Source organism: Tenrec ecaudatus, chromosome 16, assembly GCF_050624435.1.
Source record: "Tenrec ecaudatus isolate mTenEca1 chromosome 16, mTenEca1.hap1, whole genome shotgun sequence".
Taxonomy (NCBI): Eukaryota; Metazoa; Chordata; class Mammalia; order Afrosoricida; family Tenrecidae; genus Tenrec; species Tenrec ecaudatus.
In genome coordinates this window covers 62,365,926-62,391,454 of record NC_134545.1, presented here as the reverse complement: position 1 = coordinate 62,391,454, position 25,529 = coordinate 62,365,926, and the positions used below count along the sequence as shown (strand labels likewise).

The window sequence follows — 25,529 nt, the reverse complement described above, 5'->3', positions numbered from 1 at the left end:
ATGGATTAAAAAACTGTGGTACATACATACAATGGAGTACTGTGCATCAATCAGAAGCAGTGATGAACGCATGAAGCACATCACCACGTGGGAAGAACTGGAGGAAATTATGCCAAGTGAAGTAAGCCAAGTACAAAAGAACAAGTACAACATCAGTCCGCTGAGGTAAGCTCAAATTTTTTTTTCAAAGGGGCACAGGGAAAAAACTATTGTATACAAACATTCCTGGGGTGAGGTCCAGGTAGTAATGGTAGGGGCCAGACCCAAACCAGGGGTACATATGGTAGCCAACTAAAAAGGTGGAGGAAGAAAAAAGCCATGGCTAGAGGGGAAGCAGGGCACTAATCCACCCAAGGGAAGGGTATTGTTTATATCTCCATAGGGACCAGACTTCAATCCAGTGCACCAAGATGTGAATGCAACATACAGGCATGAAGCAGGGAACCAGTAGAGAGGTCCGAGAGGCTGGCCCCAATCCCAACTACATGGACAACCACTCCTCCCCCAAGAAGAATTTACTTCAGAGGACAGCACTTTAGTTCAGGGACAAGGACATGTCTGATCAGAGCACACGGGAGCAAATGAAGGGGGAGGAAGAGAGAGTGGAACACATCCTGACCCACCAAGCCTTGAGGATGATAGCCCTGCTCAGAGCATCCCAATGCACAGAGAGGACCATATGGTCGGCCCCAATATGAGACATGGCATCCCTCACTGACCCATAGCCCTACAGTGGACAACACTGGAGACACAGTGTGGGAATTGAGCCCAATCTGACACCACCACACCGAGGCAAAACACTAAGGGTGTGCAACAGAACAGCAAGGGAGGCAGAGCAAGGAAGTCCTGAGGGAGTACCAAAAATAGACTGTGGGGCCAGTGCATGGTGCCCCATTAGACTCAACTGGAAAACACTCCTAAAGGTCAACAAACAGTCCTCGAACTATTTACAGGCTTTTCTTTTTTTGTCATTGGTTTTTGATGTCATTGTCCTATTTGTTGTTTTTTTGTTGTTGTTGCTTTGTTTTGCTCTGTCTTGTTTTGTGCATATTATTATCTCTGCAGGTCTACCTAGATAAGATAGGTGGGATAAACAATCTGGAGGAGAAAACAACGGACTGAGGGTTCCAGGAGGATATGGGTGAGGGGAGGTGGGGGAATGGAAGAGGTGTTAAACAAACCCAGGGACAAAGGAACAACAAGGGATTCAAAATCAGTGGCAAGAGGGGTGTAAGAGGTCTGATAGGGCTTGATCAAGGACAATGTAACCGAGAGGAATTACTGAAACCCAATGAAGGCTGAGTGTGATAGTGGGACAAGAGGAAAGTCAAAGGAAATAGAGGAAAGAACTATGAGGCAAAGGACATTTATAGAGGTCTAAATACAGGCGTGTACATATGTAAATATATTTATATATGATGATGGGGAAAAGATCTCTGTGTATATATTTATAGGTTTAATATTAAGGTAGTAGATGGACATTGGGCCTCCACTCAAGTACTCCCTCAATGCAAGAACACTTTGTTCTATTGAACTGTCATTCCATGATTCTCACCTTCCCAACAAGATCGCTGAAGATAAAGCGTGTACATAAGCAAATGTGGTGAAGAACGCTGATGGTGCATGGCTATCAAAAGATATAGCAACTGGGTCTTAAAGGCTTGAAGGTAAACAAGCGACCATCTTGCTCAGAAGCATCAAAGCCCAATGGAAGAAGCATACTAGCCTGTGTGATCACAAGGTGTTGATGGGATCAGATATCAGGCATCAATGAACAAAAAAATCCTATCATTGTGAATGAGGGGGAGTGTGGAGTGGGGACCCAAACCACTTGTAGGTAACTGGACATCCCCTTACAGAAGGGTCATGGGGAGGAGATGAGCCAGTCAGGGTGCAGTGTAGCAACTATAAAACATACAACTTTCTTCAAGTTCTTAAATGCTTCTTCCCCCTCCCACTATCATGTTCCCAAGTCTACCTTAGAAATCTGCCTAGACCAGAGGATGTACACTGGTGCAGATAGGAACTGGAAACACAGGGAATCAGAGTGGATGATCCCTTCAGGACCAGTGGTGAAAGTGGCATTACCAGGAGGATAGAGGGAAGGTGGGGTATAAATGGGGAACCAATTGCAAAGATCTACATATATCACCCTCCCTGGGGGATGGACAACAGAAAAGTGGGTGAAGGGAGACATTGGACAGTGAAAGACATGACAAAATAATATTTTATAAATTATCAAGGGTTCCTAAGGGTGGGGACGGGGAGAGAGGGGAAATAATGGGGAATTGATACCAAGGGCTCCAGTAGAAAGCAAATGTTTTGAGAATGATGATGGCAACAAATGTACAAATGTGCTTGACACAATGGATGCATGTATGGATTGTGATGAGTTGTAAGATCCTGTCCGGAGCCATGAGGCCCGGCCATTACTTGGAATTCATTAGCCTGAGCTCTGGGCATTCTTCTACCCCAGCTTAAGTGACAGAGCACTGCAGCTGTAAAGCTTGAGCAAACAAGGTGTGATGCTCTTTAGTTAAGCACCTGTGTCCTGCATCCCCCTTGATTGGGGAAAAGATTGTCCTCGCCCATGCCTGATTTGCATAAACATGCCACTCTGCGGAGTATCTGGTTGACGACTGTAAGCCGTTACTGCCTCACGGGCAGGGCACGTTCCCCTGAACTCCCTGATTGGCCTTTTGCCAAAGTAGCCTGATTTGCATGTGCGGCGGATGCTTCCCCCCCTTGCTGGCCGATATAAGCTGTAACTCTTTGTTCATTAAAACAAGACTTGATCAGGATACTGTCTTGTCTTCATTCTCTGTGCCTCTATCCTCCAAGATCCACGTTAAAGTTCCCACGGGACGGGACACGATCCTCCAGTAAAATGGTTTAAAAAATATATACTGGAGTCTGAATCCAATGTCTTTTAAAATTTAGCAAATATCTTTAGAGAATTTTCCTCTCTGCTGTGGGCCACATTTTCCAGTTTTCGCCACTGTCCAGTAATTTAAGAATTACACAGTCAATATTATGGATAATGTGTAGCGAAGACTATGGGTTTTCCTGTGGCTTGTGCTCTGTTCTTGCCAGCAGTAAAGTTACCGGTGGGTCATGTGGACCTTGGAGCGGCCTGGTTGGGGCTTTCAACGGCAAGTCTAGTTTGGGTTTGTCCTTCATCCTAGAGTGACTCTTTTAGTCCGGGTGAAGCCGTAACTCACCACATGAACTTTTCCTGGAATCTCAATAAAAAGTTTAAGGCGTTTACCATGTCCCTCTGAGTTGGAGGTTCTCAGTCTCCACAGTCCGTCTGCACTGCGCTGGGGAGCTGATGCGCTTGTCTTGTCAGGGCTTTTGGCTCACACCCTTTGGGGTCAGCCCGAGGCTTGTCGGAGTTTTTGTACATTGGCTTCAGCACTCCCCTACAGTCTCTTCCTTCAGGGATTTCTCCTCTTACCCTGCAGTCACTCTCATAACCCCCAATTTGACCCTACTTCCTCAAGCCCAGAAAACTGCCAATGTCTGCCTGTGAGTCCCATGGCGTCACGTGGCACGGTGTAGGAAATGCTCCCTACCTATAAACACCAGTCTCCTTCTGTGTGATGCAGTTCTTGCAAAAGGGGAGCCCACTCCAACGGATGCCTGGGGTTTGGTTACTTTCCAGTGCCTTTAAACATTTTTAAGAAAACATTTTCCCCAGCATTTGTAACCTAAGCCGACGCAAGCTACTCCGCGATTATGCGAAGGTAGGAGGAGGATGCACTGGACGTGACATGCTCTGTGTGTTTTCAGCACATGCTACTTTATGGACGTTCGTCCTGTGAATGCAGAGGAGAATACTGACCTCTCGGTGGGTGGATTTCAGAGAACACATTATGAAATAAGACGTAAACATGAGGTGGTGTTTTCCTGTAGCTCACAGTTACCGAGGAAAATCAAATTTAGATTCACAATTAAAAACAACAACAGCCATGACTTATTCATTTATCTTATCTTTTCCTGTTGGGAGGGAGGATAATTAAAGGTATTGATGGTTGATAACTATGGAGTACCCGTGTGCCTGGCTGATGCAGAGTTATTTAAAGGAAAGAGGATGTGAGCAATTACCACCACACATCAAGGGAAAATAAGAGGCAAGATAGATTACTTTCTGAGCACCAACAATTGAAACTACATAGCAATTAACTAGTATTATAACTGCCCAGCGTCTGCCTTGGAGATTGTAAGAGAGAGGCAGGATTACGTGATGTATAAAATTTACCCATTGATTATGGGTTTCTATTTTAATAATGGAAATGGGACTTTCAATGTGAAATAAAACACAAATGTCTATGTTCTCAGACTACCACACACCTATCAGCTTGTCATATGGTGGTGGTTTGCATGTTGCTGTCATCATCGTGGAAACTATGTCGCTGGTATTTCAGATACCCTCGGCGTCACCCAAAGGGAACGAATTTCAGTGGAGTTTGTGAAGTAAAAAAATGAAGACTGTGAAGAAGATAGAGGCGATCTATTCCTAAGGGATCTACTACTAAAAATTGTAATGAACAGCTTCAGGACATTATCAGATCGAGTACCAGAAGATGAGCCCATCAGGTTAGAGGGTATTCAAAACACGGCTGAGGAAGAACTGCCTCTTCAAAGTAAACTCAACTGTGTAGTGGCAGGGATAGACAATAGATTTGAGACCTGAAGAAGCGCTGCTTCCTCTGAGGAGAGCCAACCATAATGAGTTGGATGGAATAAAGTTATCGGATGTCCATTTGCTGATGGAGCACAGTTCAAAATGAGAGGAAACAGCAGCAAACATGTGTTAATAATTAGAACATGAAATAGATGAGGTTTGGATCTAGGACAATTAGAAGCTTTCAAAAATGAAATAGAATGCATAAAGATAGACACCCTAGGCTTCAGTGAGCTGAAATGGATCGATATTGGCCATTTGGAATCAGACACTCATATGGTTTACTGTGCCAAAAAATGCCAAATTTAAGAGAAATAGTGTCACATTCAACAACAAAAAACATTTTAAGATCTATTTTGAAGTGCATTGCTACTTGTAATAGGAAAATATTGATGTTCAAATAAAGAAATCCATCGGAGACACAGTGTGGGAATTGTGCCCAATCTGACACCGCCACATCGAAGAAACACTAAGGGGGTGCAACAGAACAGCAAGGGAATGGAGTGGTGAGGTCCCCAGGGAATGCTGAAGGTGGACTTTGGGGCCAGAGAGTGGTGCCCCAACAGATTGCACTGGAAAACACTCCTAAAGGCCAACAAACAGTCCTTGAACTAACTACACGCTTTTCTTTCCTGTTGTGTTTTCTGTTATTGGTTTGTTGTTGTTATTGTTGTTTTGTTGTATATTGCTGCTTGGTTTTGCTCTGTCTTATTTTTGTGCATGTTATTATCTCCGCAGGTCTGTCTAAATAAGATAATCTGGATGAACAATATGGAGGAGAAAACAACGGGACTGACAGTTCCAGGAGGACATGGGAGAGAGGGAGGTGTGAGGAGAGGTAGTGATGTTAACAAACCCAGGGACAAGGGAACAAGTGATCCAAATCAGTGGTGAAGAGGGTGTAGGAGGCCTGGAAGGGCATGATCAAGGGTAATATAATCAAGAGGAATTACTGAAACCCAAATGTATTGGACAGGGTTCTCTAGAGAGACAAACCAGATTGCTAGTAATTATATATAAATATATTTATAAAAATAGATATATAATTTGAGAAATAAACCGTTAAATAATATACAGATAGATAATACAAGAAATTAACAGTTAAATTATAAAGCAGTGAGACACTAGCAGTCCTTCAAGTTTTGAGAGCTGCCAGGTGCCAGTCCCCTTCTGTATAGAGAGCTGGGCTATATATACCCAGGCAGCAAACACCAAGGCAGGTCCCCAACTGTCATCAACTGTCAGTCCCCAGCTCCAGAGATGAACATTCCAATCATGTGGGCTTAAAGGGACCTCAACTTACAGCGACACAGTCCACAGGCTAGGCATCCCATATGTAGTGTACTCCTTTAAACTGAGGCACAGAACAAGCAAGGTGAGGCTCACCGAGCCATTTATCCGCCTGCCCTTCAGTTAATCCTACTTGTGTTTATCGGCCAGGCTGGCACAATAAACTATAGCACCAAGTGAAGACTGAGCATGATAGTGGGACAAGAGGAAAGTCAAAGGAAATAGAGGAAAGAGCTAGGAGGCAAAGGGCATTTATAGAGGTCTAAATAAAGGCATGTACATATGTAAATGTATTTATATATGAGGATGTGGAAATAGAGCTATGTACATATATTTATAGGTTTAGTATTAAGATAGCAGAAGGCCATTGGACCTCCACTCAAGTACTCCCTCAATGCAAGAATACTTTCTTCTATTAAATTGGCATTCTATGATGCTCACCTTCCCAACACAACCCCTGAAGACAAAGTGGGTGAATAAGTAAATGTGGTGAAGAAAGCTGATGGTGCCGACTATCAAAAGATATAGTGTCTGGGGTTCTTAAAGGCATGAAGGTAAACAAGCGGCCATTTTGCTCAGAAGCAACAAAGCCCACATGGAAGAAGCACACCAGCCTGTGCGATCACAAGATGTCGAAGGGATCAGGTATCAGGCATCATCAGAACAAAAAATTAAATCACTGTGAATGAAGGGGAGTGTGGAGTGGAGACCCAAAGCCCATTTATAGGCCACTGGTCATCCCCTTACAGAAGGGTCTCAGGGAGGAGAGGAGACAGTCAGGGTGCGATGTAGCAATGATGAAACATACAACTTTCTTCTAGTTCCTAAATGCTTGCTCTTCTCCCACTATCATGATCCCAATTCTACCTTACAAATCTGGTTAGACCAGAGGATGTACACTGGTACAGATAGAAACTGGAAACACAGGGAATCCAGGGCGGATGATCTCTTCAGGACCAGTAGTGTGAGTGGTGATACTGGTAGGGTGGAGGGAGGATGGGTTGGAAAGGGGGAACCGATTACAAGGGTCTACATGTGACCTCCTCCCTGGGGAATGGAAAATAGGAAAGTGGATGAAGAGAGACATTGGACAGGGAAAGATATGACAAAATAATAATTTATAAATTATCAAAGGTTAATGAGGGAGGGGGAGCAGGAAGGGAGGGGAAAAATGAGGAGCTGATGCCAAGGGCTTAGGTGGAGAGCAAATGTTTTAAGAATGATGAGGGTAATGAATGTACAAATGCGCTTTCCACAATTGTTGCATGTATGGATTGTGATAAGAGCTGTATGAGCCCCTAATAAAACGATAAAAAAGAAATCCAGTAAATACAACGACAATTCAAATTTATGCACCAACCACTAAAACTAGCAATGAAGACATTGAAGAATTCTACCAACTTCTTCAGTCGGAAATTGATCAAAATGCAATCAAGTTGCAGTGGTAATTTTGTTTTGTTTTTGTTGTGATTAGAATGCAAAAATTGGAATCAAAGAGGAAGAAACAGTAGTTGGAAAATACTGCTTTTGTTACAGAAATGAAGCTGGGGAATACATGAGAGAATTTAGCAAGACTAATGACTTCTCCATTGCAAATCTCCATTGTCAACATATAAATGGAGACTGTATACATGGCACACAGATGGAATCAAATGGAATCAAACAGGCACCACACTGACTATATCTGCGGGTCTTGGCCATGGAGAAACTCATCTTCAGCAGCCAAAGGAGATTAGACTGGAACAGACCATCAATTGCTCATCTCTACTTCAAGTTGGAGTTGAAAATAAAATAAGTCCATGCAAGAAGTTTCAAGATTGGATTGGATGCAGTGAAGATTGACCCGATGAGCTGTGGAGTACACCAAGCACATCTTGTGCTGCCGTTGTATGCATAAGAGAATGGAACACTGCCCGGTAGTAGGCCAGCCTCCTAACTGTTTCTATGCATAGGCCCATTGTTGCTTCATACATTGAGAGCAAAAATGGTCCGTAAAGAGACAAGAAATCAAGAAAAGATCCATGTGGATGGCAGTAGACTCCACAGAAGATTCTGAAACTTGCTCTTGAACACAGGAACTAGATAAAGAAACTGGAAGAAATGGTGGCATAAAAGCTGAAGTGAACATTTCAGAGGATAGCTTGAGAAGACAAAGTATTTTCAGGAAACGTGCCAAGACCTCGAGTCGAAAGCCGAAACAGAAAGAGCACAGGCAGCAAGTCTCCCTTTGAAAGAACGGAAGAAATTCAAGCCTCGAGCTGTAATATTGAAGAATTCCATGCACACAGATTGAACAATGCAGGAAACATCAGCAGATGGAAGGAATACATGAGTTGCTATACCAAAAAGAGGCGGTTGACATACACTCATTTCAAGGGGTAGCATGCGATCAGGAACCAGATAGACTGAAAGGCGACATCCAAGCTATGCTGAAGGCATTTGCAAAAAACAAAGATCCAGGAACTGGCAGAATACAAATGGAAATGTTTCAACATTCTGATAAGGTACTGAAAGTTCTCATTTGTCAATGCTAAGAAATTTGAAAGAGAGCTACCTGACCAACCAACTGGAGGAGATACATATTTATGCCCATTCCAAAGAAAGAAGACCCAGCAGAGTGCAGAGATAATTGAGAAATATCAGTAATGTCGCATGTAGATACAATTTTGCTGATTGATTTGATCATTGCAGTGGTACCTTGACAACGAGCTGCTGAGAATATCAACCTGGATTTAGAAGAGGACCTGACACCAGAACAGCAAGATCATTCTAATCACTGTGCTGGGAGAAGCATAATAAAGCACTCTGACTTGTCTCAGATACTCTGGACACATTATCAGGGGAGCGCCGTCTCTGCAGAAAGACATCATATTTGTAAAGAGGTCAGTGAAGACCAGGAAGGTCCTTGACAAGATGAAGTAACACATTACACCAACTGTGAGAACAGGCAATGTTTACTATACACATTGTCTACAGGATAGCTATGAGTCAGAACCAACTGATTGGCAACTAACAACAACAACATATTCCTAGAACTCTCTGCATTTGTCACAAAGACTCATGTTTGGAAGGCCAAAGACATATTCTTTAATTTCATGATATTTTGTCCTTTTAGTACAAATGACTTAAAATTACCTTGTAATATTTGTGATATAAAAATTTTTAAAAACATTTTTGTAAGACATATATATAGTAAGAGATATAGTCAAGTTATAAGAGATGTAGTAAGAGATATAGTCAAGTTATAAGAGATATAGTCAAGTTAGTTTTAATTACTGCGGAAACTCAAAGCCTGTCTTACTATTTCAAATGCTCTTATCAACATGCCTATCATATAACTCTACGGAGGAAGTATTTTCTCCTCGGTGAAGACTTTTAAGACTGTGAAGTAGCTAACATTTACTTCTTCTTCTTCTTCTTTTTTGTAGCTAACATTTTCAAGGATACCTTTTTAAAAAAGGAATTGTCCTCCTGGGAATTTAATGAAAATCAAAACTCACGACCAGTATTTTCTTTTTCTTAGGATTTAACCCTAGAATCACAAGAAGCTGGGGAACCACAAGCTACAATGACAGGGCATGAAAGTGTCCCCCTAACACGGTCCCAGAGTAGTAAGAATTTAACAACTGGCCCATGCAGGAAGGTTCTCCAAGAACTCTGTATCTATCTGCACAGAAATATTCCTCCATTCTTTTAAATAGACTGATGCCATTAACTTCTAGCAGAATAATTAAGTTTATTACAGTACCAGCAAAAAGTCAAGTAAAGGTAAGACTTTTTGGTAAATGTAACATTAAGGAGAGTATCTTGACATAACTAGGACACACGAATTAAACACACAGCATGGGCCAGAAAAGGTGCTGTGTGCTGGTGCTGTTAGGATGAACCTGAATGTCGAGCGGCAGCTCTGGATGCAGTGTAGAGATGGGATATGTGACGCATGGCCAGGGCTGGCTTGCTAGGAAGGCTGGAAATTGAGAGGACTTTCTGGGAATTAGAGTGCTGTTACTGCTTTTGTTATTACTGGACTCCTGCCTCTTCTCTGAACCATGGAAGGCTGCTCGGATTGTTGGAGAGGGAGGAATCTGCAAAGAGACAGAAGACTCGTATGATGCTGCAGTTCTTGTCTTGGGACCATAAGAAGCCTCTGATTGGCTGTGAACTGATGCAGAAGAAAATAAAAAAGACAAAAAGCCATCGGTTGCAACGTGTTTTCTTTGAATACATATGAATGTGCTTCAAAACATTATTTTGGGGAGCTCCCTCATATACATAAACGTGTGTTCACTTTGCAAAGAACACGAGTTCAGTGGAATGATAAATGAATAACCATTCTGAAAAAAGCACTTCAGTATATAAAATACATGAAAAATTAAGATGTTGGAACACTGAACAAACTTTGTGAATCATTTTAAATCTAGGATGCTGCCTATAAATCAGATTGAAAAACCTGCGTGGATAGATATTCCTCTATCAGCCACTTCCTGTCATTGTTACATTATCACAGCCACATATGTGGCTGTTTGAAGGGAGCAAAACTTAACAAGCTGTTTGATACTAGTTAGTGGTAGAAGGTAAGAACAATAGAAATGCTTTCTTGAAATTAGTCAAATGTTAGTTCCTAGCACAACTAATCTCTTGTGGGAAGAATTCAAGCATCACCATTATGATATTTAGACTTACTAACTTTCCTTAAAGATACAAGGACTGATGTTCTTCCAGTTGGTTAGGAGTTATGAGATCATCAGAAAAAAACTCCAATTTTGTACCTGGAAGGAGACTAAGATTCGGGAGGATGAACTTTCCTAAGGTCATGGTTTCACCATTTGCTAGTTGTACTGAAGACTAGAAATCAGGCACTAGAGTAAAAATAAAATTCACTCATATCCTGTTTCTCCAGCTAGTAAGATCTTGATCAGTCCTTATCTGAATTCTTTGTGATATCCAGGTTGTTTCCTTAAATTAAAGGGCTCTAAGGGTCAGCTATGCAAAGGCATTCGACGGTGGCTAGCACTGAGAGAGATGGGCATTCTAGAACCCTTGATTGTGCTCAGGTTGAACCTGCACATGAATCACGAGGCAGCTGTCCAAACAGAATAATGCTGCTTGGTTTAAAATCAGGAAAGGTGTGTGTCAGGGTTGTATCCTCTCACCACACTCACTCAGTCTGTATGCTGAGCAAATCATCAGAGAAGCTGCATTGTACGAAGAAGTATGTGGCATCAGGATTGGAGAAGGGCTTATTAGCAACCCGAGATATGCAGATGGCACAACCTTGCTTGCTGAAAATGAGGGGATTGAAGCACTTGCTGATGAAGGGCAAGGACTGCAGTCTTCAGTGTAAAGAAAGCCAAAATTTTGTAAAGACAAAATCTGTCTTGCTAACATCATGACGAATGGAGAACAGATTGAAGTTGTTATAGATTTTGTCTTCCGTGGATCCACAATCAATGCCCATGGAAACAGCAGTCAAGAGCTCAAACAATGATTATATTGGGTCAATCTGCTGCTCAAGAGCCTGACGCACACCATGATGTTTTCAATTGCCTCAAATTCATGTGAACTTGGACATCGAATAAAGAAGAATATAGGCACTGGAACGGTGCCAGTGAAGAATGTTGACAGTACGATGGACTGCCTGAAGGACACCCACTCTGTCGTGGAATTACTGCCAGAATGTTCATCCTTAGAGACCAGGACGGCGAGACTTCACCTCATGTACTTTGGACAGGTTCTCAGGAGAGACCAACCCGTGGACAAAGACATCATTTTTGGTAAAGTAGAAAGGGCAGCAAAAAAAGAAGGCTCTCAACGTGATGGACTGACAAAGTGGCTGCAACCGAATGGCTCAAACACGAGAACAATTTTGAGTGGTTTGTTCTGTTGTACGCAGGGTCACGGAGTGGGAACCAACTCAAAGGCACCGAGCAGCAACAACAACAACAAGAACAAGAATCAGCTTTGAAATGGGACTGTTTATGGGAAGAGCTGCCTTTACAGTGCAGATCTCTGAGGTGAAATCGAGACTTCCTTTCTTGTCTCTACACAGGGGTGACCAGCGTGTAGGGAGCCAGGCTTGCTGAGTGCACTGAGAGCGGCACGAGCAGCAGGTCCCGGAATGATGGTGGGTAGGTGGTGTCTTAGTGACCCCGTGCTGCTGTAACAGAAAGACCACAGCGGGGAGGCTTGCACTTTAGTTCTCAGTTTAGGAGCCCTGAAATCTGGATCAGGGTACCAGATGTAGAAGATGACCTCTCTCTCTGCTCGGTCCGGAGGAAGGTCCTTGTCTCTTTGAGTTTCTGCTCCCAGGTGACCTTGATGTGGGTTGGCATCTTTTATAGCTTCCCCCCCACGTACCCCCCTCCCCATCTCTACTCTGCTCACTTGTTCCATCTCTTTCATATCTCAAATAGACGCCCACTCAAGATTTTTCTTCGCCAATCCTGCCTCCTTAACATAACAAAGACGGTCCAACACCCAAATGGGTTTATAACCGCAGGTCCGGAGGTCAGGCTTTATAACACAGATTTAGAGGGCATCTAATCCAATTCATAATAGGGAGATAATGACAGCTCATTTTTAAGGGGCTGTCTCTCCCAGGGCTACTGGATTGGCCTTGGATTGAGGCTTGTGTTTAGGAGAAGTCCAGCTTTCTCCTGTTAGGCTTGCCCCGGGCTTTCTGACATTTTAGCAGGCTCCTCCCCTTCCACCCACACATGCTGTCACTACTTAGTCATTTCAACCAGAGAAGGGGCGCTTTGACGAAGAGAAGACAAAATAGTTTACATATTTGGGACCTACCCTTCAGTTTTCTTCCATCTGGCCTGCCAGGAATTTAGCCTGTGCACTACTGACCCCCCCCACCCCCCACCCTGTGCAGGGCAACAGCAGCCGGAACGTTTTCACCCAGGATTCACATTCATATTTCTCTCCTGGAACAACCGGGAAGGGAACAATTCTAAAGGAACACCAAACAGAAACATCAAATATCTTCTTTATTTAAAGCAGGTCAGTCCTTTCTAACAGGGAGCCGCTGTAGCATACCCCAACTTGCACATTGCATTTTGCTGTACACAGTTTCATACCTCTGCTATTTCTCTGCAGAAGAATGCTCCTCTCTGATATGTTCCCCGTTCATGGATCAAAGGGTAATCGTCCCCTCAGCCCTGACCCTAAAATGTGTGGGAAATCTTGTTTGGAAACAGGATTTTCCTTGTTTGTTCAGTAAATCCTACCCAAGTAAGCACATTCTAAATCTTGTCAGTTCTGAGTGACTGAAGAGCAGATGAGACACCGGAAAACGCACCCATGACAAGACAGAGGCCATATGAAGATGACCACAGAGTCCGGGAACTACGCAGAGGGAAGAGATTGGCATGGCCGACGTTCTGATTAGACGCTGTCTCCTGAAACCTGGGCCCTTTGGGCTGTCTGTGGTCTCCTCAGCGCTCCGGTCTGCTGTGCTGGAGCCACGTGATGGGACCCAATGGCAACAGCTCCACCTCCGGGATTCCTTTTACAGGGAAACGGAGTCACTCCCTAGAGATAGGGCCCAGACTTCCTAAATAACGCCTTCTCCCTTCCGTTCTATGAAAGATAGGGCCTAGGTGCTTGATAGAGAATGCAAAATGATTGGCAAGTCATTTTGCTGTCCTGGTGATTGGTGACAGTCCCAAGGGTTAGAGCGGAAAGGTAATTCCCGGTTCATATACTCACTAAAGCCTTAAGCCTCTCTTTAAGCGGCTGCTGGGCTTCAGAGCCCCCCATTTCCCTCCACAAAGTTTACCTGCGTCACTAATGAGCCTTCACCTCCACAGGACAATCGGGTGGGCCATGCACCACCACCTGTATCTTATTCCTCATCCTCTCTTCAGTGCACCTGTGCTCAGCAGAGCACACCTGCCATTGAAACCAATTCTTCTAGCACTCTGCCACTGGCAATTGCTCCTTAATGAAATGATGCCAGTGCAAGAAGACCTCTATTCAGGCTCTGCCCAAACAAATAGACCTTTAGGGGCTAACTTTCATCTTCTTTCTTCCCCCCTGCCTACCCTCTCTAGAACATTTCTCTCTTTTAAGGTACATGCATGAACGTAGTTAGGTCCCACTGTCATAAGGGGAAAGAGGTTTGAGTCTCCTGCCAAGTTATCAATGGCTGCGCTGGGTTGGGATCAATGCCTCGGTCGGCCAAAGTCAAAGTACAGACGAGAAACTAGACCATCAGCTTCAGAAGAGTATGATGGGGTTGTCCGATTCCTCACATGGCTCTGTCATCTAGTAGGCCTGGCTTGTGGAGATAATAATGATTTATCGGTTGAGTGATTAAATGTAATGAATAATAAATGAAGCAGTACATCAAAAAGCTACAGGGATCAACTTGAGGATTCCAGGCCAGTTTAAGAAACATGAACAGCATATTCTTAGGAGAAGAAGAGGCCTGCAGAAGGTACAATTGCAGGACAGAGGAAACCTCTAAATCTGCTAACAGCTGAATGCTCATGGTGGAGATAACCTTGTATTCATGTGACTCTTCCTTACATTTTTATCCAGAGGACGTGGAAAAGAATTGGCTGAAGATGTTGAAAACCTCACTGGTTAGTAGTTGAGTGCTAATTAAATTTCTGAGATTAGTAAAAGCTGAACTTAATTTCCAGCCTGCTTTATGCCGGCGGAAAGCTCACTGCCACAGATTAGACTGGTCTAGTTCACCAATATTATCTCGCTCACTGCGACAACCCCTGTCGGTGGCCTATAGCTTTCTTTGTGTGCAGATGAAGCAGGCACCTGCAGAAAGGCAAGTAGCCTCCCTGTATCGGCCCAAGTCCAGCATCCAGCATTCACACTAGAATTGAAGTTGCAGTGCCTTCCCCTACTCCGGGGCCTGGCACCAAGCAAGCAAATGCTTACTTAGACAGATTTGTTTACAAAGAAGAAGAATCTACATTTTTAAGATCAACAGACCAAATGGTTCAGTGTATAGCAGAGATTAAACTCTGGAAATTTTCAAGTATAACCCTGACCTTGGTACCCAAACCCATGGTCAATGAGTTGATTCTGACGTTGAGCGAGCGGCCCTCCAGAATAGAGCAGAACCATTTCTCAGGGTTCCCAAGGCTGCACTCTTCATGGAAGCATTAAGTCCCCTCTTCCCCCTACAGAGCAGCTGCTGGGGTTGGAACGAGCTCAATTCTCTGGTGAGCACCTGGATGTTTACCCCCTGGGCCACCAGAACTTCGCCTGACTGTAACAGGTGTCTATAATTAAATTCATGTACTTTTAAACACATATTAAAGACTTATAAATAGGAATGGCCAACCCATTCGAAGAGGCGCATGTTCAGCCCTCATTTTCCATGAGATCACAACTTAAGAAAAGAATAAAGCAACGAGGGGCAGAGTGAAAGATTCCCCATTTTCTTCCCACCCGGTCCAAAGGCCGGAGGAAAGGTATTCATTCCTACCTCCTGAGCAGAAGCAAAATCAGGTACAAAAATTGCGCTCTTACCCTTGTTTTGGCATCGATTTTAGCGCCCCGGTCAAGCAGCAGTTTCACCATATTGGCATTTCCTCTTTTTGATGCGACGTGCAAAGGAGTAATGTCATTCTGTGGAAGGACAGAAAGAAAAGCACTTTTATCCTCAGATTGACCAAAATGTTGTCCCTACACCTCCCACAGCTGGCTTCAGTTGTTCTTTTTTTTTTTTTTTTTTATTCTAATAATTTTATTTGGGGGTCGTACAACCTTTATCACCATCCATCGTGTCAAGCACATTTGTACATGTTGCCATCATCATTCTCAAAACATTAGCTTTCTACTCTTGAGCCCTTGGTATCAGCTCCTTGTTTTCCCCCCAGTGGTTCTTCTTACGACCAGTGTATTTCCCAACATTTCTCTCTGATTTTCTTTAGGAGGAGGATCCAAAAGAAGGTAGAAATGTTAAGGAAGACACTTTGAGGGGTGAGGCCCCAAGCTCCCCAAACCAAACTCACTGCCATCGGGTTGAGGGCGACTCGTAGCAACCCTGTGAGACAGGGAGAGCTGCCGCTGCAAGTTTCCAGACGGTAACGTTTCACAGGGGTTGAAAGCCCGTCTTTCTCCCTTGGAGCGGCTGGTGGTTTTTCTTGTCTTTTTCCCTTCCATATTTGAGTGCTCAGAAATGGCCTTCTGCTTTCTCCTTTTTTTTAGATCATTTTATTGGGGGCTTGAGTTAGTTTATTGTGCCAACCTGGCCAGTAAACACATGTGGAGTCAATTGAAGGGCAGAGGGATAAATGGCTCGGTAAGCTTCGCCTTTCTAGTTCTTGGGTCTCTTGTTTTCTGATGGTCGCACCAGGTGCAACTGCCTTAGCAGTTCCTGCTTCAGCTGGCAAGGCTCACTTCCTGCAAGACATCCCCAAGGAGAAGCTATATGGACCTACCCCGATACAGCCCCGGGTGCTGGAGCAGCATGTAGAGACCCCTGCCAGTGCTGAGATGCTTACACATTCACTGACTCAGCTTTCCTCCTGCAGTCGGCATCATTGTGTGTGTTTTGTGAGACGGAGGAGGACTTTGTGGATTGGTGTCAGACATATGGGTTAATGTTGGATTTGTGGGCTTGGGCAGCACTGGGTTGGGATATTTTTTGATGTGCACTTAATCTTTACATAAAACTCTCTTAAATGAGTTTCTGAGGTTTTATTTCTATAAAGTACTCAGACTAACACAGGGCTCATACAACTCTTATCACCATCCATCCATCCATCCATCCATCCATCCATCCATCCATCCATCCATCCATCGTGTCAAGCACATTTGTATGTTTGTTGCCATCATCATTCTCAACCTTTTCTTTCTACTTGAGCCCTTGGTATCAGCTCCCCATTTTCCCCCTTCCACCCCCACCCTCCCTTCCTCATGAACCCTTGATATTTTATAAATTATTATTTTTTCATGCTTCACAGTGTCCAGTGTCCCCCTGCACCCACTTTTCTGTTGTTTGTCCCCCAGGGGCGGGGTTATATGTAGATCATTGTGATTGGTTCCCAAGCAGCTGGTGGTCTCAAACAGCTGACCTTGAAGTTAGCAGTTCAACTTGTAACCACTTTGCCACCAGGGATCCTGAGGGGTGAGGCCCAGGTATCAGTACTTCATTTTCCTGAGTGATTCATTGAAGAAAAGATGATTTTTCTGAATATGTGCTAAAATCCTTTAAGTCAGGGTGTTCCCTTACTGCTCTGTCATATTTGTTCAAATGTGGTTGACTAGGAGGAAGCTAATTAAGCCCGCCCATGCGGAGTTAAAGCAGTGTCGTCTTACTAGGAAGCTCCCCTCCCTGAATTTGGTTTGAGCATCAGTTGTCAAGGTGAGCTAAGCCTAACTCAAATTGAGAGATCAATAAGTATCCTATGCAGTCAGAAGATTTCCCCGGCCCTACAAGTCTAAGTGTATCTGTGGGCATTTATCAGCAATATCAGAGAAAATCGGCTGTGACGACTCTGAGAACAGCCATGTTTTGGAACAATCCGAAACACCCATCAAGGTCCTCCTCCCGCCAAGCATCATGTCTGTGCTGAGAATGTTTTCAGACTGTGGAAAAAAATGGTGTAAATCTATTGGAAAACTTTTCCTAATTGGTACTTTATTACTATAAAAGTAATAAAGTAATAAGGGTTTACATTCTACGGTTTAAGGAAATTGTGTGATAAAGGTTCAAAAGGGCTGATAGTTTTATAATATAATAACTGATACATTATAATCACTAAGCATTTTACTTATCTCATTAATTCTTATAACCCTTACAAGGCCATCCACAGATTAATTAAACTACTGTTGTCATTGAGTTGATTCGGATTCCTGGTGACCCCATGTGTGTCAGAGTAGAACCAGGGTATGTAGAATTTTTTTTCTTTAAATTTTATTTTGTTGAAAATATATACAACAAAACATACACCGACCCAACAGTTTCCACATGCCCAGTGTAGGGACGTACACTCTTGAGTTCTAGAACCTGTTCACTGGCCTCTCCTGAGGTGCTCCTGCCACAGAAACTCACTGGCCCCTTGGGAGCGAATTTCAAGTTGCTGATGTCAGCTTCTAATTCTATTCTATGAAATCTTTTACCAAACTGTTCAGCAATGGTAACTGGTATCATCCAGTTTTCCTCATGGAAAGGGGGCAGTTTTCCTAGAAGGCAATTAGGCACACTACTCACCATATCCTCCTGCTATTCCTAACTTTGGCTTCTTCCTCTGATGTTCCAGATGTCCATAGAGCTTTTAGTGGACAATTTTTCCAAAGTTGATCTTTAGGCCTTTCCAAGTAACTCTAGACAGACTTGACTTTCCAACCTTCCGGTTAGTAGCTGACTATTTTAACGATTCTCGCCACCCAGGGATTCCATGATCAATTACAACTCCCATTCAAATGTAGGAACAGCTAACAAGGGCAGGCAGGACACTGAAATTTGACTCACTGGTTCAGATTCACGCCTCTGCCTCCCCCACCCCCCACCTTATAATATGAGAGAAAGCCATGACAAACTTGGTATACTTAATATCCTCCTTCAGTATCTACTTGCCAAACTACATACTTCCCAGTTTCCCCCTGGGAATTGTTGTTAGGTCCTACTGAAGACTGGCCCGATATAGGGTTTCAGAGGCTGTGAATCTATAGGGGCGCAGATAGCCTCACCCTCTCCTGTGCAACAGCCAGTGGGCTTGAACTTCCAACCAGGCTGTTAGCAGGTCGATGCTCACCCATCAGTGCCACCAGGGCTCTTTAGGTGAGGAAATTCAAACTAAAAAAACGAACTCACCAAAGGTCACACAATTTGTCTGATCTCAACCTTCATTCTCTCTTAATTAGGCTAGGCCTGTACAAATGGCCACTCTCTGCCATTAACACATTTTAAGACACTTCCGAGTATGCTAAAAGATAGATACTACAGGGCAAGGGATAGAGGCGAATACTGTGGTGCCAGGTTGCCCACAGATTCAGATGCCAGGTCTACCATATGCAATCTGCAACACAGCTGTCATCTCTGCTGAATTATTCTAACACAGTGACTTCTGTGATGCCAAACACTCGACAAGTTTTCCTCCTTTTTCCACTGTCACAAAATTGAGGGGAAATTATCTGAGATTTCTGGCAGTTTCCACTTTACATAGGTTTTGGCTTTTGTAGATTTTACTGTATCTACATCACAGAATTGTTAAGAGAATTAAGTGAATTAATAAATTATGACTGGAGCTTGGTGATTTAGTAAATGCTATAAAAGTCTTAGGAACTATTCTTATTATACCTATTGTTATCCATATAAGAAGAAAAATTATAAGCATAATAATAAACACAAATATTTATAGTAAGAATTTTAAATATTATAATATATAAATGGGCTTTAAGACTGTATGGAATAAATATGTGCATGGCATTATGGAATAGTTTGGGTAGAAAAGATAAACAAAACAAAACAAAAAAGACCAAACTGATGTCAATGAGTCGATTCTGACTCAGAGCAGCCCTAGAGGACAGAGGGCAAGTAAGTGCCCTTGGTAGACTTCTGAGACGAAATATTTATGGGCGTAGACAGCCTCATCTTTCTTCTGCACAGTGGCTGGTGATTTTGAATTGCTGACCTTGCAGTTAGCAGCCCCCTGAAATAACTAGTGAACTGTAAGGAGGGCCTATGGTGGGCAGTGCTTCTGATGTTAGAGAAGGTGTTAGAGAAGGCTGTGAAAACTTCAGTCCATAGCTGGGGAAAGGGAAGACCTTGGGGCAGGGTGTGGCTGATACAAAGGCTCCGTAGCAGCATGTAAGCAGTCTGGGTGGAACAAGGGCTCTGGGGAGAAATGAAGAATTATCTGCCTGTCTTTTCCTTTCTCAGCTATTCCTGAAAAACCTAGCTGGCCTGGCCGCCAAGTTTGTTTTATGAAAGAATCCCCAAGGCACGGTCATTTCTGTACCTCCCTAAAGTGGAAATCAGAGGCAGTTCCTACCTCACTTGTGAAAAATGGCAGATATTTCAGTCTGCTGAACTATATTGAAAAGCAGCTCATTCCCAGACTCCCACTTCTCCAGTCTATGGCTCTCCTCTTTGGAAACGCCTGGGAGAAACGATCACTAAACACACGAAACCAATCAGAATCTTCTACACAATGACCCTAAAAGATATGACTATATGGGTGTGGCCCCAGATTAAATTCTCAAAAGCAAAACAAAAAGAAACAAATTCTAAAAAATACGAATATAACTGCTAAAGTCAGATATGTGATACTTCTAATTTTTATTATAATAGCTTTTGCTTCTATGTCACCACAACGATAAAGCTAGCCAAAGTTGCAAAGACAGAAAGAAAAGAAAAAGCCAACAACAAAAAAACACACACATGTCTAAAGATAGAGATTTCCATGTGCTGGTGACTTCAATGAAAATGCCACACTTCTTCTCATTCTAGTCTCTTATACTTTTAGCACTACTCCGAATATAAACCGACAGACAGATGTTTGTACACAGGTTCCCAGAGAAAGCAGGGGAAAGACATTTACACAGCCATGGCCGCTCTCCTAGGCCGCCCTCTGAGGAGCTGTAGGGGTGCTGTGGGCTAGGCCCTGGGCTGCTAACTGCAGCTAGTGACTCAAGCCCACCAGCTGCTGCTATGTGGGCGAGAGAGGAAGCCGTGTGCTTCGTTACAGATTGTAAAGGAGTCTCAGAAACCCTGTGTAGGTCCCTATGAGTCAGAATGGACTCAGGAGCAGTGGGTTACTTAGAGTTCACCCTCTAGGTCATGTATCTTTGGAAAGGGTTTCAGCTTCTAAGGGGAGAGATTATCTTCTCATCGACAGGCATAAACCAGGTACACAACAGTCAGATAGAATTTGATACAGTAAAGAAAAGAACATGGAATGTAATCCACGTTCCCTTTGCTTGTGAGTGTGAAATCATTTTTGCTCCTCTGTTTTTGTTGCTTTCCATGGAAAGAGTTTTCCTAGTTTACTTTTATAAAAACCTCATTGGGATACAATTCACATCCCTTACACTCCGCTGTGAAATTCAGTTGCTTTAGTTGTAGGACAGGCACGAGGCTGCCCAATCATCACCCCTACTTCCTCCAGTACTTTTTCATTGTCCTCAAAAGAATTCAGACCCATTAGCAGTCCTTCCCCATCCTGCCCTCTGGTTGGCACTTTGTCACCGCTATCTATGTTCTGTCTCTATAAATCTGCACACTTTATATAAATGAAATCTTACAAGATACGGTCTTTCGTGTTAGGTTTCTTTCCTTTTGTATAATATGTGCAAAGTTCATCCATGTTGTCACATATCAGAACCTATTTTTGTAAGAACGCCTAAGAGTTTCATGTCTTATGACATCTACAAAGTACATGCAAACCAATACTTCTAAGAGCACAGATTTGAGAGTTCAAGGCTATACCCAATCAAATTTGAAACAATTAAATACATGCACTCGTAGCTGCCTTCACTGCTCGACATGAGCAGGGCGATTCAAAGCGGATTCAATGGAAATGGGATTCTGTGAAGGGTACAAAGGAAACCTTGGTACCTTTTCTCATAAGACAGCCGGTCTCAACCGGGGTTGCCTGATTCCTAACAGCAGCAAAATTACAGTGATGAAGTAGCAATGAAAATAATGTTAGGGTTGGGGTCACCACAGCATGAGGAACTGTATGAAAGGGTCACCGCATTAGGAAGGTTGAGAACCACTGTCATCATCGATTGACTGTTGGTAAGACGGGCACCATTGCGAGCAAAACCCCATTTCCTCTTTTCATCCTGAAGCTTTAATGACACCAAATGGGTCGTCTAAGAAAAGCCATTTTTCCTCTTCTCCAGGTTTGCTAACTGCCCACTGATTCTCTCTGTGCTCTCTGGCCGGACAAGGAGATTCTATTCATGTGGGCTCTGCCGAGCCTGGCACCCATGTTATTGCTGTCATTGACACCTCCTCAACCTGAGCCCCTTCCAGGAAGACCAACAAAATCCCATTTGATTCGAAACCTGATAGCTTCCCAAGCAGCAGCAGCAGCGAATGCTTAAATATTTGATGTTTGTGGGGAAATCAGCTCGGAGTGTTTGGATCTGTTCAGTGCTGAATAACCCAAGAGATTTATTTATTTTCTCGTAAGGAAAATATGAGACTGTTCATCATTGATATGGTCAGAGGCTTTCACTTGGATTAATAGAAGATAGGTAATCAACAACTTAGACAGAATAAGGCACTTTGGGGTCTTCTCTCTCGTCATTTCCAGTGATTCAGTAGCGAAGGGCAGGATAATTAGAATAGTAATGGGCGTTTTTCTCCATCTGCCCCTTCAGCCAGTACACATAATAACAGCTGCGCCAGGAAGAGTGAGGTAGAACTTTATACCTTCTTACATTTTAGATCCTTGCCTTCAAGAACAAATCCTCCTTAATATCATTGGATGTTAAGTATGAATCCTCCTTAACATCATTGGATGTTACAGTTGAATGGGTGCTAAGAGATATCTAGTCCAGTAGTTTTCAACATGTTTAAACTTTAAAACATTTTTTTCCAGTATAAATTTCAGGGATACCATCACTTCATACACAACATGGACATTCTTACTCACTGAAAATGAAAATAGTGTATGCTCTTAAAAATTCTTCTAAGTGTTAGTTACATAAAAAAAGATTCTGCTACCATAAAAATAGACTCACACTGACTTAGTCTGAGGAATTTATTATTTTACATGAAAATAAATGTAATTTAAAAGGAACAAAACTACCAGTTATGGAGCTCTGACTTGCTCTAGAAGGACACATAAGATAAAGACTAACAGCTCAAATTCACAAGTGGCCAATGTGAAGCTGGACAGGAACATAGGCCATGGCCAAGGGCACACGGAGGAAAAGCACCAACCCGAGCTGTCTGCTTCTAAAATGTGTGCTGGTTCTTCCCACTGGGTCATGTAGGAACACATCTATCCATAATGAGTCTTTTCTTAAATTAGTCAAATAGGTAGCTCTAGCTCAGAATCCAAGTAGCCTAGTCCAGTCTCAATATAGAAAACACAGCTGGTGTTTAATTTCTAATAAAAAAGAAATAGCATATCTCCATTCTAGGGCACAAAAGTGACCCTGAATTCAAATGTAAGTCAGAAAGACACATTTATTCAGTTGTAGGCAGGACAAAGATAAGAGTAAGACAAAGATACACCACCTAGATGAGGGACACTATCAGCATGAGGCCATCGTGGCACCCAAGGAGGTGATGGAAAGGACCAGGGCTTGGGTTGGGTGCACCTTAGTCCTCAGTGTAACATCCTTGCTCATCAACTCTCTGAACAGGTCTTGTGCAGCAGATTTATCCAATGCAATGTGTCCTTTGAGCTGTTGACTGCTGCTTCCATGAGCACTGATTGTGGCGCCAAGCAAGACAAAGTCCTTGACAACTTCAACCTTTTCTCCATGTATCATGGTGTTACCTATTGGTCCAGTTGTGAGGATTCTGGTCTTCTTTACAAGGAGGCTTGTAAATCCCACTGAAGGCTGCAATTCTTGATCTTCCTCTGCAAGTGCTTGAATTCCTTCTCACTGTCAGAGAGCAAGGTTGTATAATATGCTTACCATAGGTTGTTAAATAAGCCTTTCTCCAATCTTGATGCTGCATTTTTCTTCATATAATCCAGCTTTTGTAGTAATTTACTCAACAAATTAAGTATGGTGAGAGGATGCAACCCTGACGCACACCTTTCCCAGTTTTAAGCCACTCAGTATTTCCTTGTTCTGTTTGCACAACAGCCTCTGGATTCATATACAAGTTCCACATGAGCACAACAAAGTGCTCTGGAATTCCCTTTCTTCTCTATAGTTTGTTATGGTTGAATGTCTTAATCAATAAAACACAAGTCAACAATTTCCTCGTCTTCCCTGCTTTCAGTCAAAATCCATCTAACATCTGCCATGATATCTCTTGTTCTATGTCCTTTTCTGAATCCAGCTTGAATGTCTAGCCCCTCCCTGTACTACTGCAACTACTGTTGAGTCATCTTTAAAAAATTGACTTGCATGTGATATTAATTGTATTATTGATAACTTCCATATTCTGTGAGGTCACCTTTCTTTAGAATGGGCAGAAATAGGAATCTCTTCCAGTTGGTTGGCCAAGTAGCTGCCTTCCAAATTTCTTGGCGTAGACTAGTGATTGATTCCAGTGCTTCAAATGTGTGTTGAAATATTTCAGTTGGTATTCGGTCAATTCTTGAAGGCTTGGTTTTGGCTAATGCCTTCAGTACAGCTTGAACTTCTTCCTGCAGTACCATAGGTTCTTCATCCCCTGCTATCTCTTGCAGTGGTTGAATGTCAACTAGTTCCATGTGAATATAAAGACTTCATATTGCTGTGACTCATATAATACCAAGAACATGCCACTCAGAAAGTTAAGAAAAACATCATCTAAAATTCTGAACCACAAAAACTGATATAACTTCAAGGTTATCATTATATGTATCATCAAGGTTACATCATTATATGTATATGCATAAACCTTAAAGAATTGCTTCCAGCAAATGAGGTTTTTGAGATTTCAATGACTCAATTTTGAGTTATTTATACAGACAGGTCCTCAAGGCCTGGGTCCGTGTTTTCTAAAGTTGCCTGATCCGAAGAATTACATGAATTACCAATACAGATAGCGATTCCTCCCATCGGTGCTGCTGAATCAGAAACCCAGCATCTGACCAGCTGTATAAACCTTCTGAAAGGTCCTGACTTAGAGATTACTGGATTTGTTTTTCATTTTCTCATTTGGAAGGACTTGCTCTTTTACAGAGACAAGCTTGTCTTATCTTCTTTATATTGCACATTTTTGTCTTACGGCCATGAATTTGCTAAATGTCAACTATCCACTCCAAAGCATGACCATTAGAGTACAAAAATAGATTTAATTCATCCTCAATCTTGGGGCAGGTGGCAAAGGAATCATTAGCTGGTGGAAGAGAGACTGCAGCCAATTCTGGTTTTCGGGGATGGGCCTGGATCCACTCCAAAGCCTAGAACACTGCACTTGTGAACTATCATGTGAACATTATTGTGAAATGGCTTGGAGAGCACATCTGACCTCCTCCGGCTTCGCCTGGGAGAGAGATATCAGGAGGCAGAGATCCTCCACCTCCCAGCCTCCATTACCTTACTCTGCCACCCACTGTTCCTCCCATAACAGTGTACTGGTCTGCGACTGGGTGTGATCGTTTGGTGCCGTGGCTACCCATAACTCACAGACAGATCTCCCAGTTATGGGGTTAATTGGGGAGGTGAACAGGTCACCACAAGTCGAGATCAATAAACAAAAGGACAACAGCCACTGGTCCAAGACAGCACCTCTCTCATCTAGCAGCTACATGTCTCTCTCTGGTCTGCAGCCCTTTAGCCAGATGGCCCCTTTGCCAGTTGGCCTCTGTAAACCAGGAAGCCTGCAGGCCACTCGACTTCACTGTCTCATGGTCTCAGGGGTATAACCTCTTTGCTTTGTCTTGTGGTCGCTATGTGTTGGCCTCTGCTGCCTCTGGTCTCAGCATCCACACCAGGCGGGGAT

At 43.1% G+C, this 25,529-nt stretch overlaps 1 protein-coding gene across 1 annotated transcript in view; it reads right to left on the bottom strand.

The window, feature by feature from the left end:
• The window catches only part of ANK3 (ankyrin 3), a 367,935-nt gene that overhangs the window by 190,653 nt on the left and 151,753 nt on the right, over positions 1-25,529 (bottom strand). The window contains exon 8 of the mRNA XM_075534954.1: positions 15,482-15,580. Within this exon, the coding sequence (XP_075391069.1) occupies positions 15,482-15,580 (99 nt within the window). The remainder of the gene's footprint in view (positions 1-15,481; positions 15,581-25,529) is intronic.